This window comes from Sus scrofa, chromosome 14 (genome assembly GCF_054392235.1).
Source record: "Sus scrofa isolate SSC_HxYL_T2T_F1_AM1 chromosome 14, Sscrofa_HxYL_maternal_Yorkshire_Landrace_v2.0, whole genome shotgun sequence".
NCBI lineage: Eukaryota > Metazoa > Chordata > Mammalia > Artiodactyla > Suidae > Sus > Sus scrofa.
In genome coordinates this window covers 68,076,142-68,093,954 of record NC_139396.1, presented here as the reverse complement: position 1 = coordinate 68,093,954, position 17,813 = coordinate 68,076,142, and the positions used below count along the sequence as shown (strand labels likewise).

At 51.8% G+C, this 17,813-nt stretch overlaps 1 protein-coding gene across 11 annotated transcripts in view; it reads left to right on the top strand.

Annotated features, from left to right (window-relative positions):
* ASCC2 (activating signal cointegrator 1 complex subunit 2) overlaps positions 1-17,813 on the top strand; it is a 45,170-nt gene that overhangs the window by 19,777 nt on the left and 7,580 nt on the right. For 10 of the 11 annotated variants that reach the window (XM_084993568.1, XM_021072416.2, XM_021072414.2 and 7 more), the window contains 9 exons: positions 1,172-1,282; positions 2,312-2,424; positions 6,426-6,500; positions 6,945-7,052; positions 7,303-7,371; positions 7,593-7,667; positions 8,971-9,127; positions 10,971-11,185; positions 12,088-12,207. In XM_084993568.1, coding sequence (XP_084849694.1) covers positions 1,172-1,282; positions 2,312-2,424; positions 6,426-6,500; positions 6,945-7,052; positions 7,303-7,371; positions 7,593-7,667; positions 8,971-9,127; positions 10,971-11,185; positions 12,088-12,207 — 1,043 coding nt within the window. Of the gene's footprint in view, positions 1-1,171; positions 1,283-2,311; positions 2,425-6,425; positions 6,501-6,944; positions 7,053-7,302; positions 7,372-7,592; positions 7,668-8,970; positions 9,128-10,970; positions 11,186-12,087; positions 13,662-14,050; positions 15,949-17,813 lie in introns of those variants that run through there. The other variant, XR_014825846.1, reaches the window with a different exon arrangement.

The window sequence follows — 17,813 nt, the reverse complement described above, 5'->3', positions numbered from 1 at the left end:
TTTTTTTTTTTTTTGTCTTTTCTAGGGCCGCACCCGAGGCATATGGAGGTTCCCAGGCTAGGGGTCGAACTGGAGCTGTAGCTGCCAAGCAAACGCCGGAGCCACAGCAACACGGGATCCGAGCCGCATCTGTGACCTACGCCACAGCTCACAGCAACGCCGAATCCTTAACCCACTGAGCAAGGCCAGGGATCGAACCCACAACCTCATGGTTCCTAGTCGGATTCGTTAACCACTGCACCACCAAGGGAACTCCTTGAGGTGCATTTTCTGTTGCTTGTCATCAGCCATCTGGCTCTAAGGATACCCCTGTGTGTTTCTCAAATCTTTAAAGCCTTATAAAATCATTTTATGAAATAATGTTCCTTGTAGAAAATTTTAAAAAAAAAGATTAATCTTCCATAATCCTTCCACCACTTTTGACAGTAACTTTTAGAATTTGACATGCTAGCTAACATACTTAAATATGGCGCTATCAGTTAAGTACTTACAGGAATTTATGGGGCTCTCTTTTCCCCTCACTGTTGATTTGTCTTTTATTTCGATATAATTCCCATTACTCACAATCTCCAGGGGATCCAAAAACATGTTGCTATATCTCTTAATAATTTATTACTATGCCCTTGCCCAGCCTGTCCAGGTAGTATCTACAGGATTTACGCACATTTTGTCTTTTTTTTTTTTTCCTCACCCATGGAATGCCGAAATTCCCAGGCCAGGGATTGAACCTGGCCATTGCAGTGACCTGAGCCACAGCAGTGACAATGCCAAATCCTTAACCATTAGGCCACCAAGGAACTTCCTTTTTTTTTTGGCTGCACCCATGGCATGCGGAAGTTCCCAGACTAGGAATTGAACCTGCGCCACAGCTGTAACCAGAGCCATAGCAGTGATGACACTGGGTCCTTAACCCTCTGAACCACCGGGGAACTCCCATTTTGTCATTTTAATCCTCACTAGAATCTTGCAAGAAAGATACCCCCATCATTCCCCTTTCACACAGTTTCCACTCTGACCCCTCTCTCTGAGATATCACAGCTGGTGTCCCAGGCACACTGGCACGTATTCTAAAGTTTCCAAGGCAGTTTTCAGATCACCAGTCCCTAGCTGCAGGACAGGGGTCCTAGCTGCCGGCTCACAGGATGTGGGAGTCACCTCTTATGTTTCACAGGTCTTCAGCAATATCCTCCAGCACTGTGGTTTGCAAGGGGACGGGGCCAGCGCCATACCCCAGAAGCTGGAGGAGAGGAGCCGGCTGACCCCCAGCGACATGCCTCTCCTGGTGAGGTTGCCCTTCAGCCCAGCTCCTTTCTGGCCAATAGAAGCCCCAGCAGCTTCTTGCCTTGCTCCCAGCCCCTTGACCCTGACCCACAGGCAGCTATTCCCATCACACAGGTTTAGAGGGTTTCAGCAGGCTTCCTTTTTCCTCCGGGAGCTTCATTTATGGACTAGTAGATGGAGGAATGGAGGTTCATTGGCTTGTTATTCATTGAGAAATGTATCCATTTAGCCTATTTGCACTGAGGAGCCCCCAGCATGTGCCAGGCTCCAGGCTGGGTGGTAGGATGAAGCAGTTTGCAAAAGCAAATACAGCACCAGCTCTCATGGAACTCGGAGTCTAAGGGGGTGACAGACAGAAGGTGAATGTTTAAGGAACCTGGGCATGTGTCAGGCCCTGCGTTAGAGCAGGAGCGAGGCTGCTGTGCGCTGCCCTCCTGGAGCTTGCCATCTTGTGGAAAAACAGGCATTCAACCAACATTTCAGAAAAGGGTGCACCAAGTGCTGTGGGAGCAGGGTGTTTTTACCCTTCTGAACCACAGCCAAGTTTTTACAGATAAGTCTTCTTATCCGTAAAATAGAGATCCTAACAGCTCCTCAGCCTACTTCTTAGAGTTGTCATGAGAATCAGGGAAGTACATGAGAAAGTACTCCCTGTTCTGTGTACGCTCTTCAGAATCTAAGAAAAGTGTGGGCTGGGTATTCTTGTTCTCAGTGGGATGTGCTTTCTGTTTGGGACCTTGGGTGCTGTCTTCAGATACAACGCTGGGTTCTCCTTCAGCATCCAGAGACAGAACCATATTGTCCCAGAGCTAGAAGTCGCCCTAGAGACCCCTGTGTGTGCATCTGTGGAGTCGTAGGTTGAGCTGCCCAGCTCGTGCTCCTAGAGCTGGACCAGCCAGGCTTTGCCTGGGGCCTCCAGCATTCACCTGCCTCTGGGGGATCCCTGGCTTTGTCAGCTTTGTCTCAGACCCTCTCCAGAGCTGTCTGTGGGGACGGATGAGAATAATACAGTGTTTTCCTTTGGCCACAGGAACTAAAGGACATTGTTCTCTACCTTTGTGATACCTGCACCACACTCTGGGCCTTCCTGGATATCTTCCCTTTGGCTTGCCAGACCTTCCAGAAACACGACTTCTGTTACAGGTACAGCGATAGTTCTGGCTGTGGAAGTCAAGGTTCTGGTTCAACATCCTCATTCAGCACATATTTACTGGGTGCTTGGAATGTGCCAGACCCTCTTCCAGCCCTGGGGATACGGCAGTGGAGACAGATCCGGCTCCTGCCTGTGTGGGGCCTGCATTTGAGAAGCATTCCTATGTGGGGCTAAGGAGAGGGCGAGGGAGGAAGAAAAACACCAACCGAGTTGAGCACTTTCAGTTTGGTTCTGTTTTGTCTCAGAGCCCCTGTCTCGGGCAGGCACAGGGAGTGATAGACTGTAAGGAGCGGGCTGGGGACTCCAGCACCAGCCCAGGGAAGAGCTCACACAGGAAGCAAGCAGATGTGTGCATGTGTGGGGCCAGCTGTTGGTGCCAAATCACAGACACAGACGAGGGAGCAAAATTCTGTCCCATGAAATAAAAGAAGGTTTCAGGGTGACCCTCCAATGAGGTCTTAAGAATGATAGCAACCTTTGGACAGAGAAAGGCTACCACAGCAGGAAGGGTGTTCAGGCAGGCAGAGTGAGGCCTGCGCAGCCCCAGAGTGAATTCCAGGGAAAACCAGGCAGTAGAATGTGACATGAGGGGCGGGCATGGCCTGGGGAGAAGGTGACAGCAAGAGAGGGTTTGATGGGTTTGATACGCGCTGGCAGGGAATGGGGCCTTTATCCTGTAGGCAGGAGGGAGCCTCTGAAGGCTTTTATCCAAAGAAGTTATAGAAAGATCCTGCTGCGATGGAGAAAGATATAGAGGGGGGGTTTGGGGTGGGGAAGGAGACTCTCTTTGCCCACTTAGCACCATGGACATCTGTTCCCTGTGCAGTGAGGAAGGGGTGTGGGTCGCATGGGCTGGTAACCAGCACGTTGCCTGGCAACAGCTGGGGAGGGGGCTGGCCTGTTCTGAGTGGCCTCTGGCTGTTCTTTTTTTTTTTTTTTTTTTTTGTCTTTTTGCCATTTCTTGGGCCTCTCCCACGGCATATGGAGGTTCCAAGGCTAGGAGTCAAATAGGAGCTGTAGCCACTGGCCTACGCCAGAGCCACAGCAACGCGGGATCCGAGCCTCGTCTGCAACCTACACCACAGCTCATGGCAATGCCAGATAGTTAACCCACTGAGCAAGGCCAGGGATTGAACCCAAAACCTCATGGTTCTTAGTTGGATTCGTTAACCACTGAGCCAGGACAGGAACTCCGCCTCTGGCTGTTCTTGCCAGGCATCTCTCCCCACCATTCACAGGAGCTTCTGGGAGCCACACAACTCCATCCGCCCAGCCCTCTGTCCATTCGGTCAATTGTTCACGCATTTGACAAAACATTTACCTATCGCTGACGTGTGCCAGAATTGTCAGCTGGGGCCAGAGCCCTACTGGATCTCCTCAGCTTGTGAAAATCAGACCTGAGCATTGATGGGCCTCCTGGAGAAGGTTAGAATGAAGCACTGATCCACACTCCCCTCGAAGAAAGGGGTTAGAGGGGACGCTAACTGTCACTGTTTTTTCTTTTTCTTTTCACAGCCCATCTGCAGCATATGGATGTTCCCAGGCTAAGGGTAGATTTAAAGCTGCAGCTGCTGGCTGGCATATGCCACAGCCACAGTAACGCTGGATCCTTAACCCACTGAGCAAAGCCAGGGATGGAACCTGCATCCCCATGGACACTGGTTGGATTCTTATCCCACTGAGCCACAATGGGAACTCCACTTTTTTTTTTTTTTTTTTTTTTTTTTACCGTCACATTTTTTAAACAGTATCTTTTCTCATGGTTATTATGGCAAATGCTTGTAGGAAATTGGGGAAATCGCCCAAAGGTAGGAAATTAAAATCACCATGAGAGATCATGCTGTTCTTACACTTTTTTTTTTTTTTTTTTGTCTTTTTGCCTTTTTATAGGGCCGCTCCCTCGGCATATGGAGTTCCCAGGCTAGGGGTCTAATCAGATCTGTAGCCACCGGCCTACACCAGATCCGAGCCATGTCTGCGATCTACACCACAGCTCATGGCAACGCCGGATCCTTAACCCACTGAGCGAGGCCAGGGATTGAACCCACAATCTCATGGTTCCTAGTGGGATTCGTTAACCACTGTGCCACAATGGGAACTCCTGTTCTTACACTTTTGTACCTGGTTTATTTTCACTCATCATAAGCATTTTCCCTTTTTGGTGAATGCATCTTCCCAAACGTGGCACAGATGGTTTTGGAAAGGGTCTTCGAGACTGAAGGGTCATTTCTGGAAGAACTGGCTTTCCTGCAAGACACCAGTAGAGGCAGGGGAGCAGTTCCACCCTTCTCCGGTGAAGAGGAAGAAAGGAAAACACTTCTGACTGCAAGTGACCCTGCCTTTGGCAAGTGATACTGCCTCTGACCCACAAACAGCCTGGGGCTGGCCCAGCCTGTTCCAGCTGTGCTGGAGGCCGGGAACGCCCACTGAGCTCAGGCAGCAACCTCAGTCCCGGAGAGCTCTGGGCAAGGGGTTACCAAACAGCCCTTTAGCTAATCTCTCTCAGAACAACCTTCTCCTCCTTCCTCTCTTTTGTCCTTTAAATTGTTGAGCGAATAATACATTCACCTGCTTCAAACACAGAAAGTATGAAATAGCCACGGAAAACCCTTCTTCTCTACCTTCCCCAGTTCTTTTCCTCACACACAAACATTGTGTTAGTTTTTATGCAATTTTCCAGAGATAGGGATCTAAATATATGCATGTAAGCAAATAGATACATTATAAATCTCCTGCATTCTTTTTTATGTTTAGTACTGTCAGATTATGAGTGCCATGTGTACTGTTTGCATTTTACTTTTAAACTTAATGTATTTCTGTGCATAAAGCACTGTCAGTCTTTGGAATGGCTGGGTAGAATTCTGTTGTGTGGGATACACAGAGATGGACTTCTAAGTTTTTTCTAATTGTTTGCTGTTACTGAAAAATGTCATAAAGAATCACTTTGCACACGCATCATTTTGCACCTTTATAAGTATATCTGAGGAATAAATTCCTAGAAGTAGAATTGCAGGAACAGATGGTATATACATTTAAAATTTTCATGGATCTTGCCAAATCACCCTCCATAGGGGTTGTTTCAATTTACCCTCCCACCAGCAGTGTATCTTGGCAACGCCTGAATCTGTTGGAGCCAGACTGCCCTCTCTGTCTTCTTCTGGGCGCCGTGCTGTGGGCCTAGTACAGCCTGCCTCTTTTGGCCTACTTACCCTCTGCTCCGTACAGCACTGTGCTGGAATAAAGTTGCCAGAAGCCAGCCAATCGACAGATAAATGTTTACAGAGTACCAGCTGCAGATTCAGCACTGTTCTAGGCGTGTAGGCTGCATTTCTGGCTTTGGGAAGCTTAAGATGTTCAGATGGAGAGGAGTTTTCATTTTAATATATATTTTTACTTTTTTTTAGGGCTGCACCTGTAGCATATGGGAGTTCCTAGGTGAAGGGTTGAATTGGAGCTGCAGCTGCTGGCCTTCACCACCGCCACAGCAGTGCTGGATCTGAACCACATCTGTGACCTATACCTCAGCTCACAGTAACGCCAGATCCTTAACCCACTGAGCGAGGCCAAGGATCAAACCCGCATCTTCAAAGATACTGGTTGGGTTTCTAACCCACTGAGCCACAACAGGAACTCCCTTTTAAAAAAAAGTTTTAGTGAAGTATAGTTGATTTACAATGTTGTGTTCAGATGGAGAATTTAAATTTGAGTTGAGAAGGGGTGGCTGGGTGGCTGTGAGGTTGCTGAGGTGAGAAACAAGGTTGGCTGCACTGTGCCAGGTACAGATGTACCAGAGAGAGGAGTTCCGATTTAATGTCATAGGAGGTAGGGAGCTGCTGGCAGTTTCTGATCAAGGAAAAAGTGAAAAATTTATTGTGGTGGCAACTTGCAAGCAAAAAATGGGTTTCATGCTCCTTTGATTTTGCTTTGATTTTCTAACAAAGTGCGGTATCTACGAAGTAATCCAGCCTTTCACCCATTTGTGCCACTGCAGGCTAGCTTCCTTTTACGAGATAGCAATCCCGGAACTGGAATCTGCGATTAAGAAGAGAAGGCTTGAAGATAGCAAGTGAGGCGGGAACAAAACAAGAGCCTTGTTATGGGAGAGAGAAGCCCCAGCCTGGGCCCTGCCCACCCCAAGCGTCAGCATCCCCATCCCCAAGTTAAGGGGGGGGGGTGGGACCAAGGACCATGCAGGTTCAGCTGACTCATCCTACCTAGCAGCCTCCTGGCCTCGGCAGCCAAGCCTTTTCCCCCGGGCTGCTGCTCCAAGCTCTTATTAACCCACTGGTCCCTGACCTACTGTTTGAGCTGAAAGCTACCCTGGGACCAGCCAGCCTCTCAGAGCCTGTAGCCTTTTGCCAGCTGTTGCCAACAGCGACCTGTGAGGCCTTCTCAGCCCCGGGGAGGGTGTGGCAGGAACACCCTCAAATACTGCCAATACACCCTCAAATAAGCTCCCTCAGTGCCTTTTTGCCTCTCAGATCTACTTTTTCTTCTCTGGCCTTCAAAGGCTGCTAGGTGACCTGTGGCAGAGGCTCTCCCATTCCAGGAAGAAGCTACTGGAGATTTTTCACATCCTCCTGAACCAGATCTGCCTTCTCCCAGTCCTCGAAAGCAGGTAAGCCCTGGGGAGCCACCACCCCAGTGGAAGAGCCTCCTCCCCAGGCCCAGCAGAGGTATTTCGCTCACTTCATCTGCTCCCTCCCCTGCTCTGAGCTTGCTGAGCAAAGATGGTAAACCAAGAAAAATGCTTTGGTTCCTCCAACTGGCCGGAGGCCTGGCAGTGGGGTGGGAGGTGGGGTAGGCCGGGGAGGGAGCTGCAGATTGTCTGCCTGGAGTGAGCTCATCTTCCTGGGGTCCTGTTCCAGCTGTGACAACATTCAGGGCTTCATCGAGGAGTTCCTTCAGATCTTCAGCTCCTTGCTGCAGGAGAAGAGGTGAGCGTGTGGCTGGGCTGGACCTGCTGTGGGTCAGCCCCATGGTGCCCCCACTGGCCGGCCCCACGAGGCCTTACCTAATAGAGCCCCTGCCAAGTGCTCACCACGGTCTCAGCTTCTGGCATTTATGGTTGGGCAGCAGACCCAGGGAGTGGGCTGCAGCAAACCATCCCCTGTGGCTCCAGCCCTGTCCCTTGCCCCCCATCTATTCTCTGTGGCAGGTTCCTCCGGGACTACGACGCACTCTTCCCCGTGGCTGATGATGTCAGCCTTCTGCAACAGGCCTCATCAGCTTTGTATCCTTTTACCGCAGCCCCTGGGATGGGCCTGGCCCGACTGGGTCAGACCCAGAGGAGCAGAGGGACATTTAGCCCCAGAACACACGGTCAGCCAGCTTTCCCTCAACACCCACCAAGGCCCCAACCCCTGTTTCTGGAGGAGGTGACTGCTTCTGATCCTCAGGGAAGATACAGCCCTACTTTGTCTAGCCTTTGCTGAGCACCTGGGCCTTTGTGACCAAGATGGACTCAGCCCTGCTCTCCTGGATATCACTGTAGGATGGGCGATGGATAAATAAAGGAGCAGTTAGATAGAGTGTCACATGGGAGACATTCAGGCGGGGTGGGGGCAGGGAGCCAGGGGAGACATCTCACCCAGTGGAGCTTGGGGTGAAGGTGTCACGTGGAAGTGAAGTCTAAGTTGAGAGTAGCACAAGCTCGTGGCCAGGTCCCGAGCTAAATGTTCAGGGGATAAGGGACAGAACTGGCCTGTCTGAGGAGCCCACAGACATGTGCGCAGATTGCAGGGGGCTGAGTGGAAGGGGTCTAGTGGGAAGGGGGTTAGGCCATGGCAGATGAGCTGGGGGGAGTGAGCAGACCTGCATGGCCATGGGGTGGCCCTCACTGAGAAGTTTGGGATCAGCCCTGCAAGCACTGGGGAGCCGCCGAAGGATGTGAAGCAAAAGATGACGTCGTCATTATCATACATTGGCAAAGCTCTGTCTAGCGCAGGGAAGAAGGGACTAGCCTGGGACCTCCGTGAGGCCCGGGGCCAACAAGGAGGATGCTATTGCTGAAGTGTGGCTGGTGGGGGTTTGGATGAGAAATGGGGCGAGGGAGCCTAGGCCAACTCCCAGAGGTGTGGCTGGGCAGTGCCCAGGACAGTGGAGGCGTGGGCCCCAGGGCCATTTGGATGGCTGGAGTAGGTTGCTCAGTCCTGCCTCAGGAACACCCTGTGGGCCTCCAGCCTTCGCATAAAGCCCACAACTGGAGGCAGCCCAGTGGTGGTGCCCCATCAGGCCTTCCTCCTGGGGGTCAGTGCAAAGGAGAAACTGCTGGCTTGCTCCTGGCCCTGTCTTTACCGAGCACTGCTTTCTGCTGAGTGGCAGGTACTGGGTTCTGAGGCTTGTGTGACTGTGGTCTGGCCTGTTCCCCCATGTAGCCCAGGTGCCTGTGGTGCCCACTGGATGCAGCCCAGGCAGCCCCTGGCAGAAGCCATATGGTCAGATGCTGGGGAAGGATAGGGAAAATGATGCTGCCTCTGAGCTGGAAAGGATAGAGGGCTGTGGTCCCCAAGAGACTCCTTAACACGTCCTCACAGGGATGAGACTCGGACTGCCTACATCCTCCAGGCAGTCGAGAGTGCATGGGAAGGGGTGGACCGACGGAAAGCCACCGATGCCAGAAGCCCACCAGCGGCTGAGAATCCTAACGGGGTCGTGGAGACTGCTGAGCCAGAGAACTCCGAGGGAGAGGAGGTGTGTGACTAGAGCTGCAGTTTCCCCTGCTCTCCCGGCCCCTCCTGGCCAAATCTGAGAAGCTGGGGAAAACCTCCCTTTGTTTCTGCTCTCAGGGAAAAAGGTTTCTTTAAGAATTGACTGCCTCGGAGTTCCCACTGTGGCTCAGTGGTTAACGAATCCGACCAGACACCATGCAGTTGCGGGTTCGATCCCTGGCCTCGCTCAGTGGGTTAAGGATCTGACGTTGCAGTGAGCTGCAGTGTAGGTCTCAGACTCAGCTTGGATCCTCCGTTGCTGTGGCTCTGGCGTAGGCCGGCAACTACAGGTCTGATTAGGCCCCTAGCCAGGGAACCTCCACATGCCACAGCTGTGGCCCTAGAAAAGACAAAAAAAAAAAAAAAAAAAAAAAGAATTGACTGCCTTAAGCTGCTGGTCAGCTCTCTGCTGCCTTTAGAGGCTGCTGGACTGGGTGTGAGGAAAGCAAGTCGCTTAGCTGTCAAAGCCTCAGTTTTCCCTCCATAAAAAGAAGCAATGGAGCTTTTTGCATGTGAAACTCCTTGGTAGTCCCCTCTAAACAGATAGCAGTGGAGCTGCTGTGGTTGCAGCAGGGAGCAGCTCCCGGTCTCATCACTTGGCTCTCCAGAAGTCCCTCATGGGACCACAGACTCCACTGAGCTAGTGGAAACCTCTGATCTAGTGCTTTTGCTCCAGGCCTTTCTGGAACTCACCATCACCCAGTCTGGCCATACTGATTGGCCACTGAGCCAAGGACTCTTCCCTGCATGTCAGGAGGCACACAGTCTCTGAGGCCAGGCAGCTCAGGGGTATATCTTGGTTCTGCCACTTGCCAGCTGGGTGGCCATAGTCCCTCACATGGAGCCTTGGCTCCTCACCTGTAAGATGGGGCTCACCAATGTCCCCACCTCCGTGAGCTTGTGGAATGCTCAGAGCCACATCGTGGAGTGAGTGAATGCTCTGAGCCTGGCTGGTCTTGACGCTCCATTGATGGATGCTGCTCTTCTTCCTGTTAGACCCCAGGCCCTGTGACTACTGTCCCAGGACCCTGGAGAATGACAGTCCCATCTGCGTTTTTCTACCCTTTTCCCCATTTGGCTTCTTAGCTCAGACACGGAGGAGTTTTATTGTTACTTTTTTGATTTGTGAATTCTCTTAAATGACGAGCCTAAAAAATGAAGCCACTTCGAGCAGTCTGTAAACTGAATCCTCCTTATTGAAAAGAGAATAATCAGAGGGGACCATGTCCATACAGTCTAGACCTGATGGTTGCTGTTCCCCACCAATGTCACTCATTAACCTGTTAGAACGGGAAAAGGACCTGGTTCATAGAGGCCACAGCCATTTGTGGAGCACCTAGTTCACTCCAGGCACTGTGCTCCACGCTGTGTGCATTATCTCTTTGAAGCATTTGTTGTTGTTTTGGCCATACCTGCATCATGTGGAAGTTCCACATTCAGGGGCCAGGGATCAAACCTGTGCCTTGCAGTAACGATGCCAGATCCTTAGCCCACTGAGCCACCAGGAAATTCCTCTTTGAACCATTTGAAACAATCCCATGAGGTGGATGGTAGTAGGCCCATTTTATAAGGAGGAAACAGGTTCAGAGAGGGAAAGCTCCCTGCCCAAAGTCACACAGCCCAAAGAAGTTCAGCTGGTAAGTCATAGAGCCCTCTTATTTCCAGGGAGGGAAATGGAGACTTAAGTGACTTGGCCAAGGTCCCTCAGCCAGGAGGAACAGGGCTGGGATTCAAACCGGGCGCCCTGACTCTGAGACCAGTGCTGTGTGGGGCCCGTTCCCAGCCTGGCCTAGGCTTCCGCTCCTTTACTCTGGTTCTTCCTGCAGTGCCTGGGAGCAGCTGCGGCCCCAGCCCCTGCCGTGTGTGGCGTGGAGCTGGACTCACTCATCTCCCAAGTGAAGGACCTGCTGCCAGAGCTCGGGGAGGGCTTCATCCTGGCCTGCCTAGAGCACTACAGCTACGACCCAGAGCAGGTGATCAACAACGTCCTGGAGAGCCGCCTGGCCCCTGCCCTCAGCCAGCTGGATCGCAGCCTAGACAGGTGGGAGGAGGCTCCTGGCTGCCGGCCTGCCTCAGGTCCCTGGCCACAGCACTCTGGGGGGCCCTCATCAGGGGCCCTTCTCAGTTCCTCTGCATGCCTACTGCTCTGTCCCTGGTGTCCCAAGACTCAGCTTATTTTCTCTCCACCCAGCAGAAGTTCCCCACCCTATAAGCTCATGTCCTCTGTGGGGAAACATAGATGCCTCAGGCCCCCAGGAAGCCCTCATACACCCCCTTCAGGGCAGAGTGTGCACTGGGACCTGCCTGCACCAACAGGTGGGAAAACAGCTCAGAGACACAGGATGTGACCGAGGGGTCACAGGCCTTTGGAGCTCTGATATTGCTGGCCTGCCCTGTCATTGCCACCTTCCCAGTAGATTCCATGGGGAGGACAGCCAAGGCTTCCCTCTTCCTTCACACCCACTCTTCCTGAGTTGGGCACACTGCTTCCCTGAAGGCTCCCAAGGTTGAGGGGTGGGGAGCAGGAATGAGTACATGAAGTGGGTGTTTCTTCCATTCATAAATGTTTATTGAATGAATGAATGAAGTTAGCTCTGCCCTTGGACAAGCTCCTTGGCCTCCCTTTGCCCATTTTACAGGTGAGGGCATTGAGGCACAAAGAGCTCAAGCGACCTCTATCTCATAGGGCTGTTGTGAACATCAGATGAGGGAGGGAGATTTTAAACAAAAAACCTGCATCAATGGCACTGGGGACTGAGGGACGCTTTGTGTGAGGGGTGGCCACATACCCAGGCAGGGCCAGATTGGGCAGGTTTTTAGGCTGCGTCCCAAGTGTTGAAGGGGTTTGGAGGCTCTGACAGTGTAACATGGTAGGGGAAAGTGGGGTGCAGGTCGATGTCCACTGGCAAGGCCCCTGAAATGGGTTTCTCTGCCACCCCCCAGACAGGTGAAGCCAGACCCGACACCTCTGCTGACATCTCGTCACAACGTCTTCCAGAATGATGAGTTTGACGTGTTCAGCCGGGACTCAGTGGACCTGAGCCGGGTACACAAAGGCAGGAGGTGAGTTCAGTGGGCCATGGGGGTCCCAGGACCCCAACTCTGCAAATGCAGAGAGAAAGTGAGAGAAACTAAAGGCCCCCATCTTACGGAGCTTCAGCTCAGGGCTCCCCCGGCAGCCGGGCTCAGGCTCTCTAGTGATCCTGCTTTGGGCTCTAACTGCACTCAGGGGTTATCAGTGAGTCCTCCTCATTGACAGTGAAAAGCCAGAGGGTCCAAAACAAGCCCCTCTTCCCTCCTTAGACATTTGGGGTGTCCACCCCTGAATCTCTGGATGGGAGAGCCGTGCTTCCCAGCAGCTGCTCCTTGACCTGAATTTCTCCATTCTGTGACAAAATGAGCAAATGAAGGGCCTGTACCTGGTGAGCTTTTCATAAGTAACCATATTCCATTTGCAGGCCTTTTTGCTTATTTTTAGTCTATGTCCTTCTTACTTTTTTGGCTCTGGAAAGTCCATCCATGATTTATTCATTTATTCAACAAATATTTGCCTGTGCTTCCAGGCCCTGGATTTATTAGGTGCTGGGGATCTGTTGAGGAATGAAACGGACACGGGCCTTGCCCACGTGGAGTTTGCACTAATCAACTTGGCAAACAAGCAACATAAAATTGCAGCTGAAACAGATTCTATGAGTTGGAGGTGCTCAGACTTCTGAGCCTCTGGTTGGAGCTTTAGTCCAGGCAGAAAGTCTCCTCAGAGAAAGTGCCCTGGCATTGCTGGTGGAAGGACAAGGAAGAGTCAGTTCTACAGAGGGAGAGGGGACTTTCCCAGCAGAGGGAACAGCAGAGGCAGTGGCCACAAGGCCGCAGGGAGCATGGTGAGGGTCCCCCTGAGCTGACACTTTCTGTTTTGGAAAGATCACCTAGCTTTGAAACTGAGACCCATCAGAGAGCTTGAGAGTCAGCAGCCACATGGAGACTGTGACAGGATGGGGAATAAGACACTGACAGCCCCCTGCTGGGCCGCCAGAGTTTTTCTGGGCAGAGTTGATTCTTGGGCAAGTACAGCCTGCACTTTCCCCCATGATGGAACCAGAAGGGGACCTGCCCAGTTCTCGGCATAGGAGCCCCAGGCCAGAGGTGCAAGCTGTACCCCCTCCCCAGGGCCATCCAGTGATGGAAGCGTGGCTGGCTGAGGGCTTGGGGACCCGGCACAGGGCAACCATAAAGAAAACATTTGCAAACTGCTTAGTCACACACATTGCGACATCTCCAGATCCCAGGCTAGCAATGTTATCCTATGTCAGTGGCCGCTGTTCCAGACCAGAATGACCCTGCTATGGGGAGAGGGGCAGGCAAGGAGGGCTGTACCCCTGCTCAAAAGGTGCTCCAGGTGCCTGGCAGAGACCCTGGGTAGCAAATGTTTACTGAACTCACTGTGCTTGGTAGCCCAAGCTTTAAGGGTTACAAAGAGGCAAGGCCTCCATTCATGTGTTCATTATTTATTTATTCACTCAGCAGATATCTATTAAGTAATTTACTGTCTCCAGATCCTGTGCCAGAGACACCAGGGAGACAAGGTGAACAAGGCACCCAGGCCTCGCCCATAAACAGCACAGAGACCGTGGGAAAGACGTAGGCCATTAGACAAGCAGGGACGGAGTAGAGAGGTGCTGGGATGGGGCAGGGAGGAGCCTGAGCAGGGGCACCTCTCCTGATGTGGGCGGGGCAGAGGGGCCTAGGGCCTTTGGCCGTGGCTTCATGGAGCACATGAGAAGTTAAGTAGCATAAGGCAGATCACCCTTGAGTTAAAATGTGTGTGTCAGAGTTCCTATTGTGGCTCAGCAGGTTAAGAACCTGACTAGTATCCAAAGAGGATGTGGGTTCAATCCCTGGCCTCACTCAGTGGATTAAGGATCTGGTATTGCCATAAGCTTAAGCATAGATTGCAGCTGTAGCTTGGCTCTGGCATTTGCTGTGGCTGTGGTATGGCCTAGCGGCTGAAGCTCCGCTTCAACCCCTAGCCTGGGAACTTCCATATCCTGCAGGTATGGCCCATAAAAGACCAAAAAAACCAAAAAAACAAAAAAAGTGTGTGTCCGTTAAGTCGATTATACCAGATGGGTGCACTCAGTGGCTAAAGTAATAAGGACATCTGTCCCCTTGCATGATAGGCAGTCACAAGTAGGTCAGTCTAGGCTTGGTTGCTCTGTGGTGCAGCCATCCCGTCAAGGAGGCATCTTGCTCCCTCAAGGCCCCTGGGTGGCTGCAGCTGTTTCAGCTGTGACCTCCAGAAATGACCTCTTTCTGCCTCTGCTTTGGAGACCAGGAAACCTTTCCCGGAAGTCTCCAGGTTTCCCTCATATCTCACTGGGGAGCTGGGTCACGGGGCCGAGGGCCAGGGCTCCAGAAGGGGGAAGGGGCAAGACCTGAGTGAAATGAGGGTCTGTTAGGAGTGGGGGTGAGGTGAAGGGTGGTTGTTGGATAGATGTCAAGCTCATGTGCTACAGCTCTTTCATAGCAAAGCCAAGGAGACTGTGAGTGTAAGGTGGGGTCTCCGAACTCCCTTGGACTGAATAGTGGTACCCTGGAAGATAACAGTTCTCTCCCAAAACAGTTCTATTTACAAAAATGCCTGTGCACCCTGTGTGCCTCTTGGAGAGTCCCAGAGCCCATTAGCACATTAAAGGCTCTGACAAGTCCTGCAGGAAATGCAATCAGATTCCCTTTGCTCAGCAGGTGCCAGGTCCACTTCTATTCATTGTCTCATTTTATCCTGACATCATGCCTGGGTGACAGAACTAAATCTTGGCGAGGATAAGGGGCTTGCCTATGATCACACAGCTCAGGAAGAAGCTGAGCAGACTTGAGTCAGGAGACCTGTTCTGGCCATGGCTCAGCTGCTAGAAACTGTGTGACCTTGGGAAGGTTACTGTACCTCTCTGGGTCCCCTGCTTCCTCACCTGGAAAAGGAAGGGTTTGCCTCCTCTGTAGGCCCTTTAGAAATTCAAAGGTGGTTGTCACCTCACTAAGGGTCACTTTGAGTTGGGCCTTGAAGAACAAGCTGGAGGAAATGAGGAGGGGAATGGTGGCTGAGCCTTAGGAGAGCGCACATGTACCCCAGGCTTGCTACTATCTTGTAGGAGGCCGAGGAAGCCACCTGCCCTGGAGATAGTGTTTGATAGCTGCTTGACTGGGGTTCCATCTCTTTTCCTGACTAGTTTTACCCCTGATTTCCTTTACCTTCCTGGCTTCAAAAGAGATCATGGGCCAAAGCCATACCTTCCTGGATAGAGTACCCAGGGCACCATGCTCCTCTGTCCTTACCTGTATCCCTCCCAGGACCCAGCTAGGACGGATGAGGTTTGCCAGGCTTCTATGTGGTCCTGCCCAGGAGCATATACCCAGAGGCCACACAGTGTGACTGAGCCTCTCTACCACCCTCTCAGGACTGAGTAGACCAGGGGTGATGTGACCTGGCCATGGGACGTGGATGAGTGACAGCTCTCATTCATCCTTGGTCCCCTGGCCCAGCTTGGAGCCTGGTACCCAGTAGGCCCTTGGGATACATGTGTTGATTAAATGGATGTGCTTCTACCATTGGTGCCAACCACCTGGACAAGCTTGGCATCTTTCCTTTCCTCTCTGCCTCTTTCTTCTCCAGTTCTCAACTTGTCAAAGAAAGCCACGTAAGGAGTTCCCGTCGTGGTACAGTGGTTAACAAATCCGACTAGGAACCATGAGGTTGTGGGTTCGATCCCTGCCCTTGCTCAGTGGGTTAAGGATCTGGTGTTGCCGTGAGCTGTGGTGTAGGTTGCAGACGCGGCTCGGATCCCACGTTGCTGTGGCTCTGGCGTAGGCCGGTGGCTACAGCTCCGATTCGACCCCTAGCCTGGGAACCTCCATGTGCTGTGAGAGTGGCCCAAGAAATGGCAAAAAAACAAAACAAAACAAAAAGCCACATAAGGGCAGAGGCCACAGTTACAGGCCCCCTCTCCTGGTGTGCCGTGAGAGGTTCCTATGGACTGAGAATTCTCCCTGGTCCAGACCAAACATCACACCTTAGATTCTCCATTCCCCCTTCTCCAGATGCCCAGCCAGGCCCCATGCACCTGAGTTCATTCTCCTTTCTCTGTGTTTCCAGGGCATGCTTGCCTTCATTGGGCACATCTCTGCTCTTTGCCTGTCCATCACTCCACTAGACTGAGTTCCTTGAGGGCAAATCCACAGCTTACTCCTTTTCTTTCTCCCTTCCTTCTTTCCTTCTTTTTTTTTTTTTTTTTTTTTTTTTTTTCTTTTTAGGGCAGCACCCATGGCATATGGAAGTTCCCAGGCTAGGGGTTAAATTGGAGCTGCAATTTAAATTGGCCTATACCACGGCAGTACCAGATCCAAACTGTGACCTATATCACAAGCAAGACCAGATCTTTAACCCACTGAGTGAGGCCAGGGATTGAACCCACATCCTCATGAATACTAGTTGGGTTTGTTACCGCAGAGCCACAGTGAGAACTTCCCAGATCTTACTCTGTTCTGAATCTCTCCCCAATTCAGCCTTAGCACCTTGCTCTGCGCGTTGGAGACCCATGAAAAGGACTGTTGAAGGAAGCAAACCCGCCATGCCAGGGGCTGCTGTCCTAACATGCCCCAGGCTACCAAGCGCACAACCCACCAGACTCAGGCTCCTGCCCTTCCCTGCACCAAAAGCCAGTTAATAGAAGATTTTTTATGGATGCTACAGGCTTTGTGTCTCTTCTTTTTTTCTCCCCTATCCTTGATACATTCCAGAGGCCCAATTTCACAGCTAAGCTGGATTTTCTTGCCTGGCATCTCATATTGATTTTTCCCTGCAGGGCTAGAAACTACATTCCACAGGGCTATGTGTCTGACAAGCCAGGTTTTTCTACAGATTTGCAAAGCCCCAAGTCAAGAGGCCTGAGTCCCTACCACGGCTGTGCTCTGCCCACTGTGTTCCCAAACACCGCCCTCTCCCTCCCCTCCCGTCCCCTGCACCTGAGTTTGCTCACCTGTGACTTGACTGCAGCTAAACTTTCAGACTTTTTCTCGCCATGCAACCTGACATGGAAGATCACACTGCAGAACAGAGAAGGCCGCTCTGCTGGAGTTGGGGTGAGAGGGAGAGGCCAGGACCCTTCCTCACCTCTCGCACCCCAAGGCCCCCTAGGGCTCAATAGGAAAGCCACATGTGGCCTTGCTCCTTTTTCAAGTTTTGTTTTAAAAGATAACCCCAGTAAAAAAAAAAAAAAAAAAAAAAAAAAAAACAAACAAGAGTTCCCGTTGTGGCGCAATGGAATTGGTGGCACCTCTGGAGTGCTGGGACGCAGGTTCAATCCCTGGCCCAGTAGTCCATATGCCTCAGGGGTGGCTAAATAAATAAAAACAAAAAAGACAACCCCAGGTAGTTCCCATTGTGACTCATCAGGTTAAGAACCTGACCAGTATCCACAAGGATGCGGGTTCAATCCCTGGCCTTGCTCAGTGGGTTAAGGATCCGGCATTGCCGCAGGCTGTGATGTAGGTCACAGATGTGGCTCAGATTCCACATCGCTGTGGCTGTGACAGACACCAGCAGCTATGGCTCCAGTTCAACTCCTAGCCTGGGACATGCTGCAAGAGTGCCCTCCAAAAGAGACAACCCCCTGCCCCTC